Source organism: Dendrobates tinctorius, unplaced genomic scaffold (genome assembly GCF_039654945.1).
Source record: "Dendrobates tinctorius isolate UK_male_01 unplaced genomic scaffold, ASM3965494v1 ptg000250l, whole genome shotgun sequence".
Taxonomy (NCBI): Eukaryota; Metazoa; Chordata; class Amphibia; order Anura; family Dendrobatidae; genus Dendrobates; species Dendrobates tinctorius.
The window spans coordinates 19,728,937-19,747,148 of record NW_027361917.1 but is presented as its reverse complement, the minus strand read 5'-3'; the positions used below and the strand labels follow the sequence as shown (position 1 = coordinate 19,747,148).

Here is an 18,212-nt window from a genome sequence, read left to right as displayed (position 1 = left end):
TTGTAAAAGGGTAGTTTGGTTTTCTCGATCATCCCAGAAAAATCATGGCTGTTGGCCAATATACTACCTACATAAATTCCTCATGGTTTTTCTCCAGTCATTCAGTGGAAACCTTATATTGATGACTTACAGGAATAAAACATCTGTCTTAGTCGTGTGAAGGATTCACTGGTGAATGGCTCGTTATAGTAACGGAGAGATGTAGTCTTTTGAGAACCTGTGTGTCCACCACGTGACCAGGACAGGTTTTATTCCACTGCGGTAAACAGTAAATATTCATATTGAATGACGGCAAACAGGGATCTTGAAAACCATGAAGAATTGATTGAGCAAATTTAAGGTATAATAGAAAATGGTGTTCAAAGATGAATGTAGATGTTGGGAATAACCTGTATGTTGGGGAAGCAGCAGATCATAGGATTGTCCATTTGTTAGTCTCCGATTTACCTTTTCCCACTTGGTGCGGAGTTCTTCCAGGGTAATACAGCTGTATGGATTCACCGAAGATACTCTAATGTTATAGCTCTGAATGACTTTCTCAACCTCGTTCTGGATGCCTATAATTGCTTGTCTTTCACTGTCTGCTTCCGGCAGTGTGGCTTTAAATTGCTCATGGGCAGTAATTAATTTCTGAAAAATAAAGGAAAGTAAATTTAGTATATTTAACCTCGACATCTGTTATACAGAGAATTAACTAGGTTGAAATGGAAGACCTAAACTATGACTGGCTGCCCAACGATAAAGGAAAGTGCTCACCTGAATTTCCTCCACACTGTGGACAATAAACATGTCCTGCAGATCCTCCATGGCTCCCTCCATCCAGATATTGAAAGGAGCGGCCCTCTTGATAAACTCTAGGTGAAGGTGATCAACAGTTTCTAAGAGTTTCTCTGTGCGCTTTATAGAGAAAAACAGAGTCTAGAATAAGCACTATTTAAGGAGTATGCCATCTATCATCCAAGGCAGCCTGTCATCACATATACATCCCCTAATCCACCTCCATAATGGTGTACACGATGGAAAGACTTCTCTAACTATGTCCCGTTCCGAAATGTGGCACGTTAAGGAAAAAACAATGCTCTAAAGTAGCGCACACTGCCTGTGAAGAGTCATGTGGGTGTTTGTGCTCTTTTGTGGATTGACATATCCACCCACAAGTCAGGAGACATCATTAAAAGCCTCCTTCAGCAGGAATCTGGGCACGTGCCATGTGCACATGATGTTGAGGTCGGAAAACCTCTCTTCACTATACATGCCATGGTTACCGCTGGAAGTGGCTCATAATAATGTATCCAGGTCTGGGGGTCAAAAAGGAAGTAAGGAGGGCAGACATGAAACTGCATCACTCCTCAAAAGATGCGCACCACCCACTTTACTGTTCACAGGTAGTGTTTAGGAGTACTGCATGTTTCTTTTAAGATCAAGTTTTGCTACATGTAAAACAAAATCTGTAGGTAGGGGAGACCAGGCTTAAAAATGTTTTTTAGGCTCCTTAAAGGGGATGATGTCTGAGACTAAAAGTGTCTTAGCACTAACAGGCAGTTAGTTGCTACCTACCTGCCTATTGTGGCCGGCACCGTTCGCCGCCAACACAGCGGTCACAAACTTCCATAGACATCACATCAACAGATCAGCAATTTGTCTTTCTGTTGACAGGGTGGCACTACTGGTGTCATGCTGATTGACAGCTGGCTCTTTAATGCCTAATTGGGGAAGCCGGTTATCAATCAGCATGACACCAGTTGTGCCGTCCTATGAACAGGAAGAGAAACTGCTACTCTGTTGACAGGGAGCAGCTGAATCTCTGTCAGGAGCAGTCAATGACCGGCGCCGGGGACAACGGGCAGGCAACTACATAGCTTTTTTAAAAAAAGTCCTGGATATCCCCTTTCAGTGTGGGACAAAAGGTAGTATGAGATAACATACATTTCTTCTTGTTGTACCATTACTGTGATTTGTAGCTTGTGAAGTGGCATCATGAGAAACCTCAGGTTTCCTCCTGGTCCCTCACATATCACCAGCCATTCAGTCTCTCTAGTGAGGTCATATCTAAGGTAACAGGTCATTCAACTCTTAAAGAAACATTTAATGTTAAGTCATCAGCTAATCAATGGAAAAGTCACTAATAGTTCTCACTCACATGTGTGCGAATGTTTCTTATAGCTCTCAGAAAAATATGAGAAAGAGTAGTTACCATGGTCAATGGGACAGAGGTAATCCTGCACCCCTAGTAATAAATTTAATGAGGAACATGAAAGTGCCTATTTGGCTTCTCTCAAACAGCAGATAATACAACTGTGCAGAAACACCAAGACGAGGGTGCCCATATATCAGACACTCATGTAGCCATTAACTTTCTCCTCTGACTACTTCATACACATGATTTCATGGCCGAGCGTTCATGTGTTCTCGATGTGGAGCAGGAAGCCTCCTCGGCAGCAGCTGATTCTCTTGGAGAACAAAAAAAATCGGCGTTTATCTGGGATGCCCTCAAACACATTAGATGATCGCAATGTTCAGTTTCCTAGAATGTGTATGGGGGCCTTTGGTGTTTTTTTAAAGTCTCTACAGAAATTGTCCCAACTCATTTGTATCGTGTAAGAAAAACAACATACTTTAAGTAAAGAAAAATCATGGCACAGTGGTAGTCTAGGCAGCTCGCTGCCATGAGGGCCTCTAGTCCACAGGCCAAGCAACATTAAAGGAGGTCCTGTAAACATCTTGTATCCCCTATTCACAGACAAGATGTTACCTGATGAAGGCTGGATACAGCCAAAACGCATTGTATATTTTATAGTAAATGTTTTTATTATTATAGTAAGTTCTCTGTTTTCTATTTTTATGACTTTCCAATGTTATCATTGCGGGAGGGTCTATCACCTGGCTGTTTTTCTTTGAGCGGTGTTTAGTGGACAACCCCTTTAACAAACAAGTTTGCGGAGTATTAACAGAAGAGCCATAAAAATAACAGGGGGCAAACAAGCACCCCTGTCTCAGATAATAACCAGGCACTGTCACCTCTTCCCATGTCCCATAGAACAGAATAGATATGAAAATGTAGGTGATTCCTTCTACACCTAAACTAAAGCAAAACTGGTCCTTGACTTCAAGCGCTATAACAAGTGTTTCTTAATATCATTAAATTTTATACTTTAAATTTCAAAAAGTAAAAAGCAGAATATTTATATATGTTAATATACACGACAATACCATATTGATTTCAATAATGACTCTAGATTTATGGCATATTTTACTTTATTATTGCCAGAAAATGAATCTTGCCCATCACGAACCTCATTTGAAAAGCTAATGGTAGGAAATATATCAGAGCAGAGCATCTATTTACTGGGGGCGCTGTGTTTCAGCCTCTGCTCCAGAGCCAAATTCAGGGTGTAATTTATGAGCCGTATTCAGTAATGTTTTCCTTTTCTAGCAATGAAAGGCTTGACGGCTATTAGAACTCTGCCCTCCTTTGTCAGCCCTTATTTTGATTTGTAGTCCTATAAATTTCCATGATTCCTTCAGTCCTTTGTATATACATTTTTGGGTAAAGTTATGAGAGTGAAGCAAATAAACTTCTATTCAAATTTTCCTTTATCAGAATTCTTTATCTAGCATATATTATATTGTGCTAAAAAAAACCCAGATATTATATGACGTACCTCAAGAGCTTCCCTCCTTTTCTGAGTTAATGTTCCCAGTCTGTCCCATTGGTCACAAATCTTTTGACACCTCTCATTAACGCTGGCCGCATCAAAATAGTCCAGCTCACTGGGTGGCGAAAAGAACAAGAACATTATTGTGCTCCAAAACTATGCCAAAACAATAGATAATAAACCCATGATCGAATGTCTTCCTGGCAAAGTAATATTTAGGTATCATCATCATGGACATCGGTTTAAAGGTAGGTGCCTCTTCTTAGCATTGAAAGCAGTGATTTCCATTCACTTTATAAACATTAATAGTTAAATGCCAATTCATGCTGTGTCAAAGAAGCTCTACCATCAAAGTTTTTATCCTCTTAATATATTGCAGTCATCATATTATATACAATAAATATATGTATATACCAATGGCGCTAAAGCGTACACCCATAGAACACAAAGCAGCAAGTAATAAGACAACACACCACTCAAGTTGTCTCCATAAAATAATAATAATAAATAAACCTGATAGAAACTTGCGCTAATTAAATGTGTCTTGGTTAAATAAAGATATCTTATGAAGGATACCATATTTTTATTACATCCCAAAGATACATAAGAGTTTGATCAAACCCCCGGGCCGTCCAATAATATCGGCTATTGGCGGCCTGACGGCTAAGGCCTCTTTCACACTTCCGTTTTTTACAATCAGTCACAATCCGCCAGGTTTTGAAAAAAAACGGATCCTCAATTTTTTTTTGAGGATCCGTTTTTTTCCCATTGACTTGCATTAATGGCTTGTAACGTTTTTTTCTCTGGCGGATCCTCCAGACACTCATTTAACCCGAAATTCTTTCTGTGTGCCGGGCAAAAAAAATTCTCTCTCTCTCTCTCTCTCTCGCCAGCGATTCCTTTAAATTTCTTCATTTTCAGGATCCGTCTGAAAACGGATCCTGTGCCATCCGTTCACATCAGTTGAGAACGGATCCGCTTGTCCGCCTTTTTGGCGGATTATAACTGATGCAAAAAACTGAAGTGTGAAAGAGGCCTAATCTTTCTAAGTTTGTGGACTACCATTTACAGCAATTAGTCCCTGCCCTTCCAGCCTATTTGAAGGACACTACTCATGTTTTACAGGTTTTAAATACTATAGAATGGAAAGATCATTTCATCTTAGGGACTTTAGATATAACTTCCCTTTACACAGTTATTGAACATGAAAAGGGTTGCAAATCTGCGGAATTCTTTATGTCAGAGGCTAAAAGCTTTCCCAGCGACCAAATTGCTTTTATTGTCGACTGTATTTATTTTATACTCACCCACAACTATTTTTACTATGGAGCGAACTACTACTCCCAGAAGTGGGGGACCGCTATGGGTACCAGATTCGTGCCCAGTTATGCAAATTTGTATGTTGGCAAGTGGGAACATGAAACCATCTTTCCCGAGGGCAGGCTGCGCGTGAATCTGGTACTCTGGCACCGCTTCATAGATGATATTATTTTTATTTGGTCTGGTGGGCCTACTCTTTTAACAGATTTTATTGATGAATTGAATAAAAATTGTTATTTTTTAAAATTTACCGCAACTACTAGTCTCACGGAGATTAACTTTTTAGACTTAAAAATCTTTATTGAGGACAACACCATTCAGACACAACTATTTCACAAACCCGCTGATTCAAACAATTAGATTTCGCTAGAAAGCTGTCATCTCCCAAGTTGGCTTCTTAATATTCCAAAGAGCCAGTTCATACGGGCTCATAGAAATTGTTCCAAGTCACAGGACTATTTAACTGAGGCTGAAACTCTAATCAAAAAATTTTGTCAAAAAGGTTATGATACCCAATCCCTGCTAGCAACCAGGGAATATATTGGACATATACCAAGGGAACAATTCCTCAGACATAAAATAAAAAATAAAGAAAATATTAGTATAGACGAGATTCCTATCATCACCCAGTATAATTCAAATAGTCAAATTCTCAGAAAAATTGTAAATAAACACTGGGGTATTTTGAAGAATGATAAAATCATAGGGGAAGTTCTACCAGCCCGCCCTAGGTTTGTCTTTAGAAGGGCAAATAATTTAGGTAACCTGGTAGCCCCTTCTATTTCAATATCTAAAAAAGGCCCCAATTCTCATTCACAACAGCAATTAAAAGGTTTTTTTCCCTGCAAAAAATGTGTATCTTGCAGAAAATTAGGCAGTAAGAAACAATTCTCTATTATAAATAAATCCATGGAGATTCAGATTCGTGATTTTATCACCTGTGACACGAAGGGGGTGATATATTGTATCACATGTCCATGTGATAAATTATATATAGGTCGAACGATACGTCCCTTAAATGTCAGAATTGGGGAACATTTACGGAATATTTGTAAGAAATTCACAGGTCACCCCCTCTCTAATCTTTATCTTACACATCATGGGAGCTCCCTAAGGGGCACTAAAGTGACTGGGATTCAAATAGTTAAAAGAAGTATCAGGAAAGGTAATTTTATCCATCAGATGTCCAGGGTGGAAAGTAAATGTATATTTCAATTGAATACTCTGATCCCAAACGGTTTAAATAGCGAGATTGAGCTATTTGCTTTTAATGCATAGTATAATGCTCCATTGCTATATACTGGAGGCTATATAAGGGTTCCTCTTGCTCTAGGGGCCATCCCTGAAGAAGGAATCAGTGAATTCCGCAACGCGTAGGATTTGCCATTGCTTTCTTGGCCCATCAGCGCCCCATAGGGCTTTCTTGCCTGTCACGTGATCTATCACGTGACTGTGACGTCACGCAAGGTCCTTCAGCTTTTTTGGACCTTGCAGGCCTGCTTTTGCAAGCGGCGGCTGGTACTCTTACAGCCTGCCGATATACACCTCCAGCTGCGTGCCAGTCACCGGCCGGGACGGCGGCATGCTAGGAGGTAGCACCCTTTAGCTCCAGTAACTTTTTATATACCTGTGTCGGGGAGTATTATTGGGAAAGGACCTGGAAATCCACCCTGCATTCTGAAGACCCTTTTCCCTGCCTCGCCAGTTTTTAGCTTCAGTAAAGGTAATAGATTTCTTCATAAGATATCTTTATTTAACCAAGACACATTTAATTAGGCCAAGTTTCTATCAGGTTTATTTATTATCATATTATATACCACTGTGAACTTACAATTGCTCATTTTGACTTTCTACCCAGCTAATTCTTCTGTTTTCTGTGCTGTAGAAACAGGAAGCCTGTTGTCCCTATATGACTCTTCCCCTCTTCAACCCCTGACACAGCTGCTCTGCTCCTCCACCCTGATGTCATGTCACCGTCAGACGCAGGGCCTGCTGTTCCGCCCTCAGCCACTAGGAGGCGACGGACTGTCACGCCGCCCTCGGGCTCGGGGCATGCTGTCCGGGCCTCGGCCACCAGGAGGCACCGGACTGACACATCGCCGCCGAACTCGGGGCCTGCTGTTCCTGCCTCGGTCACTGGGAGGCACCGTGGTTCCCACCCGAGTGATTGTGGCAACAGTGAAAGGGCTTCTGCGCAGACGTCTAGTGGACGCAGAGTCCGCTCCTCTGTCAGTCATGAAGGGGTTGGTGCATCATCATCGGGTCTGGTCCTGGGGGCGGTCCTGATGACATCAGCAGGCCGGGAGCTTGTGAGAGATGACCTGATCCTTCAAATACTTTGGGACTGGGCTTGCAAGCCTCTGGATATAGTCTTGGTTTCCCTAGTGTGCTAGTTGTTATTTGCGATCTTTGATTCTGACCTCTGCCTTGATTCTGACTCTGCTACTGCCTAACGATTCTGTACCTTTGCCATCCTCCTGGTTTATGATTCTGACTTTTGCCTTGATTCTGACTCTGCTACTGCCTAACGATTCTGTACCTCTGCCGTCCTCCTGGTTTATGACTCTGACCTTGGCCTGAATTTGACTCTGCTATTGCCTGCCATTTTTTGTACCTTTTGTCATGATCTGAAGTGATCTGACAGTTTTAAAAGCACAGAGTGAACTTTTTTTTCCTTTTGGCAAGTTGCCAAGGTGACTTGACTGTCCCCGGTGGTGGTTAGTGGTATCGCACCTTAGGTTTTCAGTTTAAAGTTCTCTGTAATTATGATTCAGGTGTGGGGCTCTATAAATGAGTCTCAGGGTGTGTAATCACGGCTGGTGATATTCATTGATTCATTCATTGATTCTGAGTTGGTGAGAGCCTGGTGGAAGGATGAAGCTGAGGAGGAGTCCTGCGCAGCTTAGCCAGGGGGGACGTGTGTCAGCTATGGTGTCTGGACGAAGGGCTGGAATGGTGTGATGGTGTCAGCAGGAAGTGTCTGCATGGACTGGTGGAGTGGCTACTATGGAGAGTGGCACTCACCATGTGGGACTTGGCTGCTGAGCTGGACTCAAGCATGCTCGACTTCGTGGCAGAAGCTGGACTCATCTTGGGGACTCTGTTACTAAGCAGCAGCAACTGGTGGTGGACTCTGCTCCAAGGCTGCACTAAGGTGAAGGATCCTGTTATGGTGATGGATCCAGGTGGAGGAGAAGATGCACGCAGGTGGTGGGCTCTGTTGCTAGGAGCGCACGCAACAGAGCAAAGCTAAGTGGTGTTCCCCCTGTATTGTCTCTTTCCTCATGTGTGTTATTAGTGCAGTGGTGGGATTAGTTTCCGCACCGACCAATTCCCTAGTGAGGGTTTAGGGTCAGGGTGAGCAAGGGCTTTGAGGTACGCGTGCGGCGCCCGGTGCGGAACCGGCATAGGGAACGTTAGGAGTGCAGGGACACTGGCTCAGGGGAGCTCAGGAGGTCTCCACTTCCCTTTTCCCTATCGCTGGGCCCACCATTGTTAATGTTTCCCAGGTCCCCCTTATTATTTAAATTCGCCGTACTGGAGGCGGAGTTTCCAGAATTTATGTTAACGTGTAATACCTAAATTCGCCAGGTGGAGGCGGTGTATCCATCTGCACGTATTATTATATAAATTCGCCACTGGAGGCGCTGTATCCACGGTCACGTGTGTTATGGGTTCGCCTTGCGGTATCATCTGCGTCCAGACACACGTGACCATGACATTATCACAGGCCCTACAGTTTTTTTTTTCTGGTGAGCCTTGGCCATGTGGAGACCTATGGTATTTGCTGCCGGGCCTCACTGAGGTGTGGGGAGCGGCAAGATGTGTTAGTGCCGCTGCAGCAGCAGTTATCAGGGTCTGGGGCCTCTGCTCAGCTAACCAGAAAATCAAAAAAAAAAATGGCGGCTGCGGTCTGGCTAAAAGCCCCCTAGAGTCGCTGCTGGGGAGCGGGATTGGTTCATGCATGCGGGCGCACCCAGGCAGGTGGGAGGAATGGTGCCCCACGGAGCTGCCTGGTATTCCCCGAGGTGAAGGGGTACGCCCCTGTGGTGAGCTGACTGGTGTGATAGTCCACGGGGTTTACACCAAATCTTCAATACCACCGAAGAAGCCGCCCTCCTGGTTGTGTGGAGGCGACCAGCGAGTGTATATTTCCTCCATTTCCCGTCCCCTTCTCCTCCTGGTGTGTGCAGCAGGTGTGCTGCGGGGGAGTAGGGACAAATCTCAACCCTCGCCATTAACCAACCCTGGAGGCGCAGACCTCATGGTGAAAGGGTTGGAGGGTGGTGTCCCTTGGTGAATAGCGGGGGTGTGAGTGTGGTGACACAGGGCAACGCCTCTGTTGTCGAGTCCAGAATGAGTTCACCAAATTTATGACAAACGAAGGTGTGCAATAAACGTTCAGGTCCAGACCTGTGTGTGAACGAGCGTGTATGGGTGGCCACCAAAAAACATCTTGTGGAAGTGTGTTGTGGAGTCTGATCAGCTCATAGCAAACATACCCATACATAAACTCGTTCCCCAGGTCGGCGCTCTGGAGACGAGTGGTGCCTCCAAAATGAACACATATTGCCAATACCAGCGGTGCGTTTGTCATAAACCTGAAGTGTCAGGTAGTGGTGGGGTGAACTCAGGATCTGGCCGTCCCCGCTGTAGGTGTTTCCCTAAAGAGGGGTGGTCTTGAGGGTCCAGAGGCCCCTCATTAAGGAGGGGGTACTGTCATGATCTGAAGTGATCTGACAGTTTTAAAAGGACAGAGTGAACTTTTTTTTCCTTTTGGCAGGTTGCCAAGGTGACTTGACTGTCCCCGGTGGTGGTTAGTGGTATCGCACCTTAGGTTTTCAGTTTAAAGTTCTCTGTAATTATGATTCAGGTGTGGGGCTCTATAAATGAGTCTCAGGGTGTGTAATCACGGCTGGTGATATTCATTGATTCATTCATTGATTCTGAGTTGGTGAGAGCCTGGTGGAAGGATGGAGCTGAGGAGGAGTCCTGCGCAGCTTAGCCAGGGGGGACGTGTGTCAGCTATGGTGTCTGGACAAAGAGCTGGCATGGCGTGGTGGGGTCGCAGTGATGGTGTCAGCAGGAAGTGTCTGGATGGACTGGTGGAGTGGCTACTATGGAGAGTGGCACTCACCATGTGGGACTTGGCTGCTGAGCTGGACTCAAGCATGCTCGACTTCATGGCAGAAGCTGGACTCATCTTGGGGACTCTGTTACTAAGCAGCAGCAACTGGTGGTGGACTCTGCTCCAAGGCTGCACTAAGGTGAAGGATCCTGTTATGGTGATGGATCCAGGTGGAGGAGAAGATGCACGCAGGTGGTGGGCTCTGTTGCTAGGAGCGCACGCAACAGAGCAAAGCTAAGTGGTGTTCCCCCTGTATTGTCCCTCATGTGTGTTATTAGTGCAGTGGTGGGATTAGTTTCCGCACCGACCAATTCCCTAGTGAGGGTTTAGGGTCAGGGCGAGCAAGGGCTTTGAGGTACGCGTGCGGCGCCCGGTGTGGAACCGGCATAGGGAACGTTAGGAGTGCAGGGACACTGGCTCAGGGGAGCTCAGGAGGTCTCCACTTCCCTTTTCCCTATCGCTGGGCCCACCATTGTTAATGTTTCCCAGGTCCCCCTTATTATTTAAATTCGCCGTACTGGAGGCGGAGTTTCCAGAATTTATGTTAACGTGTAATACCTAAATTCGCCAGGTGGAGGCGGTGTATCCATCTGCACGTATTATTATTTAAATTCGCCACTGGAGGCGCTGTATCCACGGTCACGTGTGTTATGGGTTCGCCTTGCGGTATCAACTGCGTCCAGACACACGTGACCATGACACCTTTGCTGTCCGCCTGGTTAAGACTCGGATTCCCAACTACGCTTTTGGTCCCGTTTTTTAACCCCTCTCTGGCGACCGTCCTGCTCTGGCCGCTGCTCATATTCAGACAGCGCCCCCTGGGCTCTGCTGTAAATCCAGATCCCTGTATAGGGGTAAAGGGTATCGGGGTTGCTCGGGGTGCTGTCTTACTGCAGCCCAGACTTGCAGACAGACGTTACACCTGACAGAGTTTGTGCAGAGAAAATTGACCTCCTGTTTCCACATAGAACCTAGAAGGATTCATCTACTCAGTGTTTAATCACGTGATGTCATGGACCTAAAGGAAAAGAATTATCTGGGTAGAAAGGCAAAATGAGCAATTGTAAGTACATAGTGCTATATAATATGATGATTGCAATATATTAAGAGGATAAAAATTTTGATGGGTGAGCTTCTTTAACCAGGCATGTGGAAAGGAGTCAGCTGGGTGGCTCTCTACATCTCTCTAATCAGGAGAGACTTCCTGCTACTGTCAGACCAGCTGTGCTAACTAGTCAACATCCTGCTCCTGGCTTGCCAACTGTCCAGAAATTCCAGGATGGTCTGTGAAAATTCGGCTCTTTTTTGTCCTGTCCGTAAAAAATGAAAGTTGTCCGTGATTTTTTTGAAGCTGGAGAAATTTATACTGATTATTTTCACAGAGAATGCAGCTGATGTCTACATATCAAAAATATAATCTGCAGATTCGTACCACTAATAATAATGATTTATTGTGGCTTTCCAGTATGTCCATAGAAATGTTTGTCTGTTCGTGATTTTCTCCTAGACTGGCCAGAAAAAATGAAAAGTCAAATTGGCAACCCTGCTTCAGTGCGACCATAAAAGCACTGGCTTTGGAATGAAGGTGATAGTCAAGAACAAAGAGCAGGACACTGCCTAGTTTACTGTTACTGCAGCCTGCATCACAGATCTCAGGCAAAGTCCTGCAATGTAATTATTTTCCTTTTGAAAGTCAAGGTATGCTTTAATGTGGGAAAATATCATATGGACCCCTCAAAATAGCACATACTTTACATTATATCGCTTCCTGTTAGCCCCAGAGACTGATTTCCAAAATAACAAGTTATCCCTTCCCCACATTATAGTGTATATGCTGATCACTTGGAGTCAAACTGCGGGGACCCCCAGCTTTTCCAAGATCAGGGCTGAAATCTTGAGACCGCAGCTCTAGAGAATCTTTCTGATTGGAGTTGAGATGTGCATGCTAGACCTCTGCGTCATTCATTGTCTATAGGACTGCTGAGAAAGTCGAGTACAAAGGATGAAAGTCATGGGCCACATCTGTGTATTTCTTGTCTCTGGTTGACCAAAATATATGGGTTAGGGTGTGTTCAGACAAATATATGCTTAGTCAGTGTGCTATCCATGTGTGGAACAGAGTGCACGTGGACAGCATACAGAAGAGTGCACGAGGACCCAATATTTCCACAATTTTCAAAAGTTGTGGTGTATACATAGAGCAGAAATTATAAGGACAAGGGTGTAGTTAGAGGAGGTACAGACGTATAAGGTGCCCCCAAGCTCTGGTGCCTAAGGTGGACCAAAGACCCTAGTTCAGGTCTTACTCTAAAGATTCTAGTCCTACCACTGAATGGAACGACTTTTCAAATGACGATCCAAGATTTTCCTCAATTTAATAAGAAATACAAAGGAACTTATAAAACAGTAGTACAAAACCAACTCGGCAGTTGCTGGAAATGATTCTGTGAAATGGCGTAAGAAAACCGTCGTTGAGTCATTTCTATCAATTGAACCATTCTGAGTAAGGACTAAATTTAGCCATTAAAAGAAGAGGGTTCTGAAAAGCCCAAGATAATATTCTTACCAAACTATGCTAGGAATTCTTTTACACAGTACCTATGACACTATTGAATGCCACAGAAATAGTTTTATCAGCTAAATGTCAGCAGCTGTGAGTCTGTGAGCGGAACATACTTCAGCTCCTGGGCGATGGCAGCAATCTGCTCCACTCGGTCTTGGCGGGAGGCCAGTTCGCTCTCAAAAGCCTCATGTTTCCTCAGTAGTGCGCGTACTTCTGTCAGAGATGAACTCTCATAGTCTTTCTGAATTAACATTTGCTCCTTTCCTGGAAATATGAATGAAGAAGAAGCAATAAAAGGACAAGTGAACAAAATGTTGCTGCGCAGCTGAGATCGTGCATAGAGATTGTATGGCTCCCCAGTTCGGAGCTGGACAACCACTATTTGCTGCGCAATATGCTCAGTTGGCTTTTGTATATAGATTTTCTCAATACACTTCAGTCTTGTGGAACTTGATAAAGCATGCCACTACAGAGAAAGGAATGCATTAGGCTAGGGCTACTCAACGACTTTGGCCATGACACCGGTCGCATGGTTAAAGTTTGCTATGTGTCACTGCTACATCGCTGCACAACACAGGTGAATGGGGTCGCATTGTGATCCCGAGGGTACTATGATTCAGAAAAGCAATGTGGTTGGAATTTTTGTCACTTGCTTGTCATAGTCGCAGTACCCTCAGGGTTGCAATGCAACCCCTTTGACTTATGAACTTTGGTCACACGACAGGTGACTTTGACTTGTGAACTTTGGTGACACGACAGGTGTCACGGCCAAAGTCGGGGTGTAGCCTTAAGCCCCCGTTATACACCGATTTTGTGACGTATCAGCGATATTGCTAGCGATATCGCTATGTCTGATACTTACCTCCGACCGGCTCCCCCCGCTGGTTATCGCTGATTGCGCAAGAAGGTCCTGGACCATTTCTCGTCGGGCGCTTCCTGTGGCGCCGACGAGCGGGAGGACGTCAGGATCGCCGCGTCTGACAGGTAAGTAGCGACCCCCGACCCCTGCGATGTCGCTGGTGAAATCTGCCTGTGTGGCAGCTCACTAGCGACCACTTAGCGATGCACCAGCGATCCATATCGTTGTCGGGATCGCTGGTGCATCGCTAAGTGTAACGGTACCCTTAGCCTAAGATGTCAGAGTAACCTAATGATCATAAAAAGTGTAGCAGATGAGTGATAAGAACAATGACAACTAGGTAACACTGATTAGAATGTGATCCTTACATTGGAGCCCAGGTAACTAAACAAGAATAAAATACCTATATTAGGTGTCAATAAATGTTCATCTGATGAAGGGCGTTGTATGAATGAGGTTAAAGAAAAGACGATTGTCTTCACAGAAACAGCTCCATGCCAGCCATAGACACTTATTAGAGCCTATTGGCTCATTCAGACCTCAGTTTTATGTGTACAAGTTCTATCCGTGGATTTCCCAAGTAGAACTCATACCTATTATAGTTTATGAGGCTGTCCACATCTCCATGCATTTTGATGAACCGAGTGGGACTCAGCACAAAATCATGGTGACATATCCAATTTTGATCTGAGTATCGGATTAATCTCAGAAATGCAAGACTAAGGATCAGTGAAAATTGGATCGTTTTTGGCGTACTTGAAAAATCACTGATGTCTGAATGATGACTAACTAGATTCAGAATCTAAAAAAATCAGCTGTGACTACAGAAAAATTGCAGGTTGTAGTGGCCCAAATATGTCAGTGTGGCCCAAATAGATATTCCTCCTATAATTAACAAAAAATTGATTCTACATGACTAAAAAGTATTTTTCACTCCATAGCCTGTCCATGCATGGCAGCTTTATGGTAGTTAGGGAAAGAGAATTACCAGTGACCACGATGTTCGCTGTGGTAGGGGAAGGCAAGAGACAACCCAAGTAGTTTTACAGACCACATCAATCCACTCCTCATATCTTGTAAAATATTTCCTTATGAGTCCTTACCGGAGGACCATGCCTCATGTGTAGTTGCCTTTTGCCTGAATTTCTCAGCCAGGTGGTCAAGTCTTTGAAGCCTTCTCAGCTCGTTAAGTAGCCATTCTTCATACCCCTTCTCTCCCTGCTCCAACCTCTGCCAAGCGTTTGCTATATCCTGCAAAAGAAACAGGGGAATATATAAGATGTGAGAAAACAACATACCTGTACATATCCTGAATTACTGGATGGAAATTAAGTACTTTGGAACAATGTCTTTATAATATGCCAAGCTCCACTTACTGAAACCATCTTGCCTTCAGATGGCATAAATGCAGGTCTGTTGCTTATTCGCAACTTGGTCTGTAAGGTATTGAAGTTTATCTCCAGCTGACATTTCTCCTGCACTCTGGGAGGTTTGTGCTTGCGCCGGTAGTCTCGGAAATCATCCAGTTTTTTCATCATGGCTTGCACACTCTTCTCAGGGGTGCGGTTTTCCAGCCATGGTATTGTGCGTCTGATCCATTCCAAAAGCTGATTTATGTAAAGTGAGGAAATAAATCAGTAAACACCCAAAGAAATAAATTCAATACACAAAGGCACTTATTTAAAAGCCACCCCTTCCCCTAATTCCAGTATCTAAGGAAAGAAGAATAATGGGTGCTCCATAGTGCAGAAATCCATATGAAATTAGTGGTGATGGTAAAACCATCAAAGTGTGAACTGTGATGTGCTACTACCAGACACAATGCTGTTTCATGGCAGAAGATAGGCATTATAGCAATATCAGGTTTATGGAGGATAAAACAAGCTATACGTTTCAGCACTGGAGCAGAGCCTTCCTCAGGCCTGCCAAATCGCACTCCTCTACGTCAGTTTGTTGGACGAGTCTTGGTTTGTTGAATGCCAGGAGAATTTTACCTTCCTGATCCCATTGTGTCATCTGGGAAGTTTAGTGGAGGAGGGATAATGCTATGAGTTTGTTTTTATGGGATGGAGTAGGCCTTTCAGCTTTAGTAAAGGAAGTTCCTTATACTTCAGCATAACAAGACATTTTGGACAATGATATGCTTTCTACTTTGTGGGAAAAGTTTGTGAAAGGACCTTTTCTCTTCCAGCATGACTAAGCTCACGTGCACACAGCAAGGTCCAGAAAAGGTCCATAAAGGCTTAGTTGGGAGAGTTTGGTGTACTGGAACCTGACCGGTCGTATAGAACCAAACTCAGCCCCATCCAACATTTCTGTGATAAACCACAATGGAGATTATGAGCCCAGATCTCATTTAACGTAAGTGTCTGACCTCAAAAATGCTCTTCTTGATGAATGGGCAAAAGTTTCCACAAACGCACTCCAAAATCTTGAAGAAAGTCTTCCTAGAAGATTGGAGGTTGTTTTAGCTACAAAGCTGCGATTGACTCCATGATAACTCCTATGAATTTAGAATGGGAAGTCATGAAAGTTCCTGTAGGTGTTATGTGGAGGCATCACAGTACTTCTGGCCACATAATGTATATGTGAATGGGGATATTAAAACAGTGCCTTTCTCATCAGTGGACTATAGAAATTTAGTTCGTTTTTGTAAGCCTTGTCAAATTGCTACTTCATGGCCAACTAAGACTTCTGTAAATTTCCAGCTATACAAGAATTATATTGTATACATTCAAATACAGCTCCCCCGTAAGGCTATACTTTCACTAATAATTAGAACTTTGCTTTGATATCTATTTTTTAATATATTGGTCTTGGAAAATATTTTACTATAATTAGTAAAATTCTCCATGCAATCACAAATACTGACAGTTGTTTGCAGTTTACAGTGCTGAATCACTGATTGTACCATCTGATGATCCTCTAGTGTGCCTACCCTCACACAATAAAGGGTCAAATAACCTATGCGTGCACCGGTACCACCAAAGTGAGTAACGCAATAATAGTGAACGTGCTCATTTTAGTTTTTAGATTGGGCACGGTCCTCAAATCACTCTTAGGGTAGGCTCACACTACCGTTTTCTCTTCATTTTAGATGAACCTTCCAATTTGACTGATCAGGCTCCGATCAGAGTGGCATCAGTTCTCCTCGGAGGAGAAAAAAAAGTTTCTCCACCCTCTCCATTCTGTCAGTCCTCTCCATTCTGTCAGTCCTATTTTGCCCTTGGAACACTTGTGTACGAGTGCTATCCGTGAAACCATGGATGGTACTCGTCCGAGAAAATTGATCATGTGAATGAACCCTTACTCTAATGGGCCTAGTGCAATTTCTGTGTCTATAGTAGACTAATGAGTCTAGCCACTATAATGTGTGATAAAATTGTAGATAGAGGAGGTGGACAACCCTAGAAATGCAGATATAGATTGATTTTTCTGAAACATAATTTATGAAAAATGGCAATATTACCTCACTTGCCAGTCTCTCATACTCTTCCATCATTTTCTCATTTTCTTGATTCACAGCTAATACTTTGCAAATGCGATTTGCCGCTGTTTCTGCCTGTAACGATTTCATTATTATTAGATTAGTAGTCATAAGGTTGTACGATGGCTGTTCAAGTCTTATAGACCTTTTATTTTTGGTCACTGATATTTTGCTTTTCAAATCAATCCAATTACATTCAATCTTCTGGGGGTGCACATCAGGTCAGCAAATCCTAAATTTCCATGCAAGCAAATAATTCATGGTTCATATTAAAATCCTTGTAGAAAGTGGTCATGGTTCAGACAGGATTATGTTTAATTTCAAATCATAGCTAGGATTAAAGGCTAAGGACACCTATCACATGGAAAAAAGAGAATTGTACATATATTAGTGGTTACCTTTAGTTAACAGAATTACACTTACGGTACTTTTTGTATAATCTTTATTCCTTCATTCATTGCAACCTGATTTAATATTAGATCTGTCTTGTGGCAGTGTCTCAAAGTAATTTAATGTGGATGTGAGGACTGTGTGTATCCATTGTGCTTCTGTCATTGTTAGCTCATGTATCCTGCTTTTATATATCCTTTCTCTTCCTTTTTTTTCCACAGCTCGATTTCTCTGCACTCTCTGAGACTTCCAATACTTTCCCTCTTATTCCACATCTTGACTCCATGTGTACCACCCCCTCCCTGCTGCTATCGCTAATGCTGAGAGAAGGGAGGGGGAAGAACAGAGACAGATGTCAGAATCAGTGAGCTACGGTGGATTTGTAAAATTCTTCATAGCAAAATATTATCATTTTTTTTATGAAAACTATTTCTAAAGTTGCTTAAGTTTAATTTAAGAAGTAAATTAACAATTTAAAAAAATCTGTGTGAAGCTGTAACTAGACTTTAAGGTTCTGGCTTTGGAAATGCCTAACAAAGGGCGAGAAAAAAGTGGATCTTCCAACTGAAAAATCTGAGACTTGGATCTAGCTGTAAACTACTTCACAGGGGGTGTGAAAATGTGAAAAGTAATGAAGATTGCAAATCGATAGTGTACTTTCATCAATTTATGATAACCACTAAAGCTGCATTTCCATTGCAAGGTAATCGTGAACGATATGTAAACAGGACTGGCATTTCCGCGAATTATGGCAGCCTATATGCACTGAATGATCTATTACAGCTCGCTCAGTGCACATTGCTTACTTA

The 18,212-nt window shown here is 43.3% G+C and overlaps 1 protein-coding gene across 1 annotated transcript in view; it reads right to left on the bottom strand.

Moving 5' to 3' along the window:
• The window catches only part of ACTN2 (actinin alpha 2), a 158,875-nt gene that overhangs the window by 49,331 nt on the left and 91,332 nt on the right, over positions 1-18,212 (bottom strand). The window contains exons 9-15 of the mRNA XM_073557505.1: positions 16,996-17,088; positions 14,903-15,133; positions 14,630-14,777; positions 12,781-12,931; positions 3,663-3,771; positions 757-897; positions 448-630 (exon numbers count right to left, since the gene is read on the bottom strand). Coding sequence (XP_073413606.1) covers positions 448-630; positions 757-897; positions 3,663-3,771; positions 12,781-12,931; positions 14,630-14,777; positions 14,903-15,133; positions 16,996-17,088 — 1,056 coding nt within the window. The remainder of the gene's footprint in view (positions 1-447; positions 631-756; positions 898-3,662; positions 3,772-12,780; positions 12,932-14,629; positions 14,778-14,902; positions 15,134-16,995; positions 17,089-18,212) is intronic.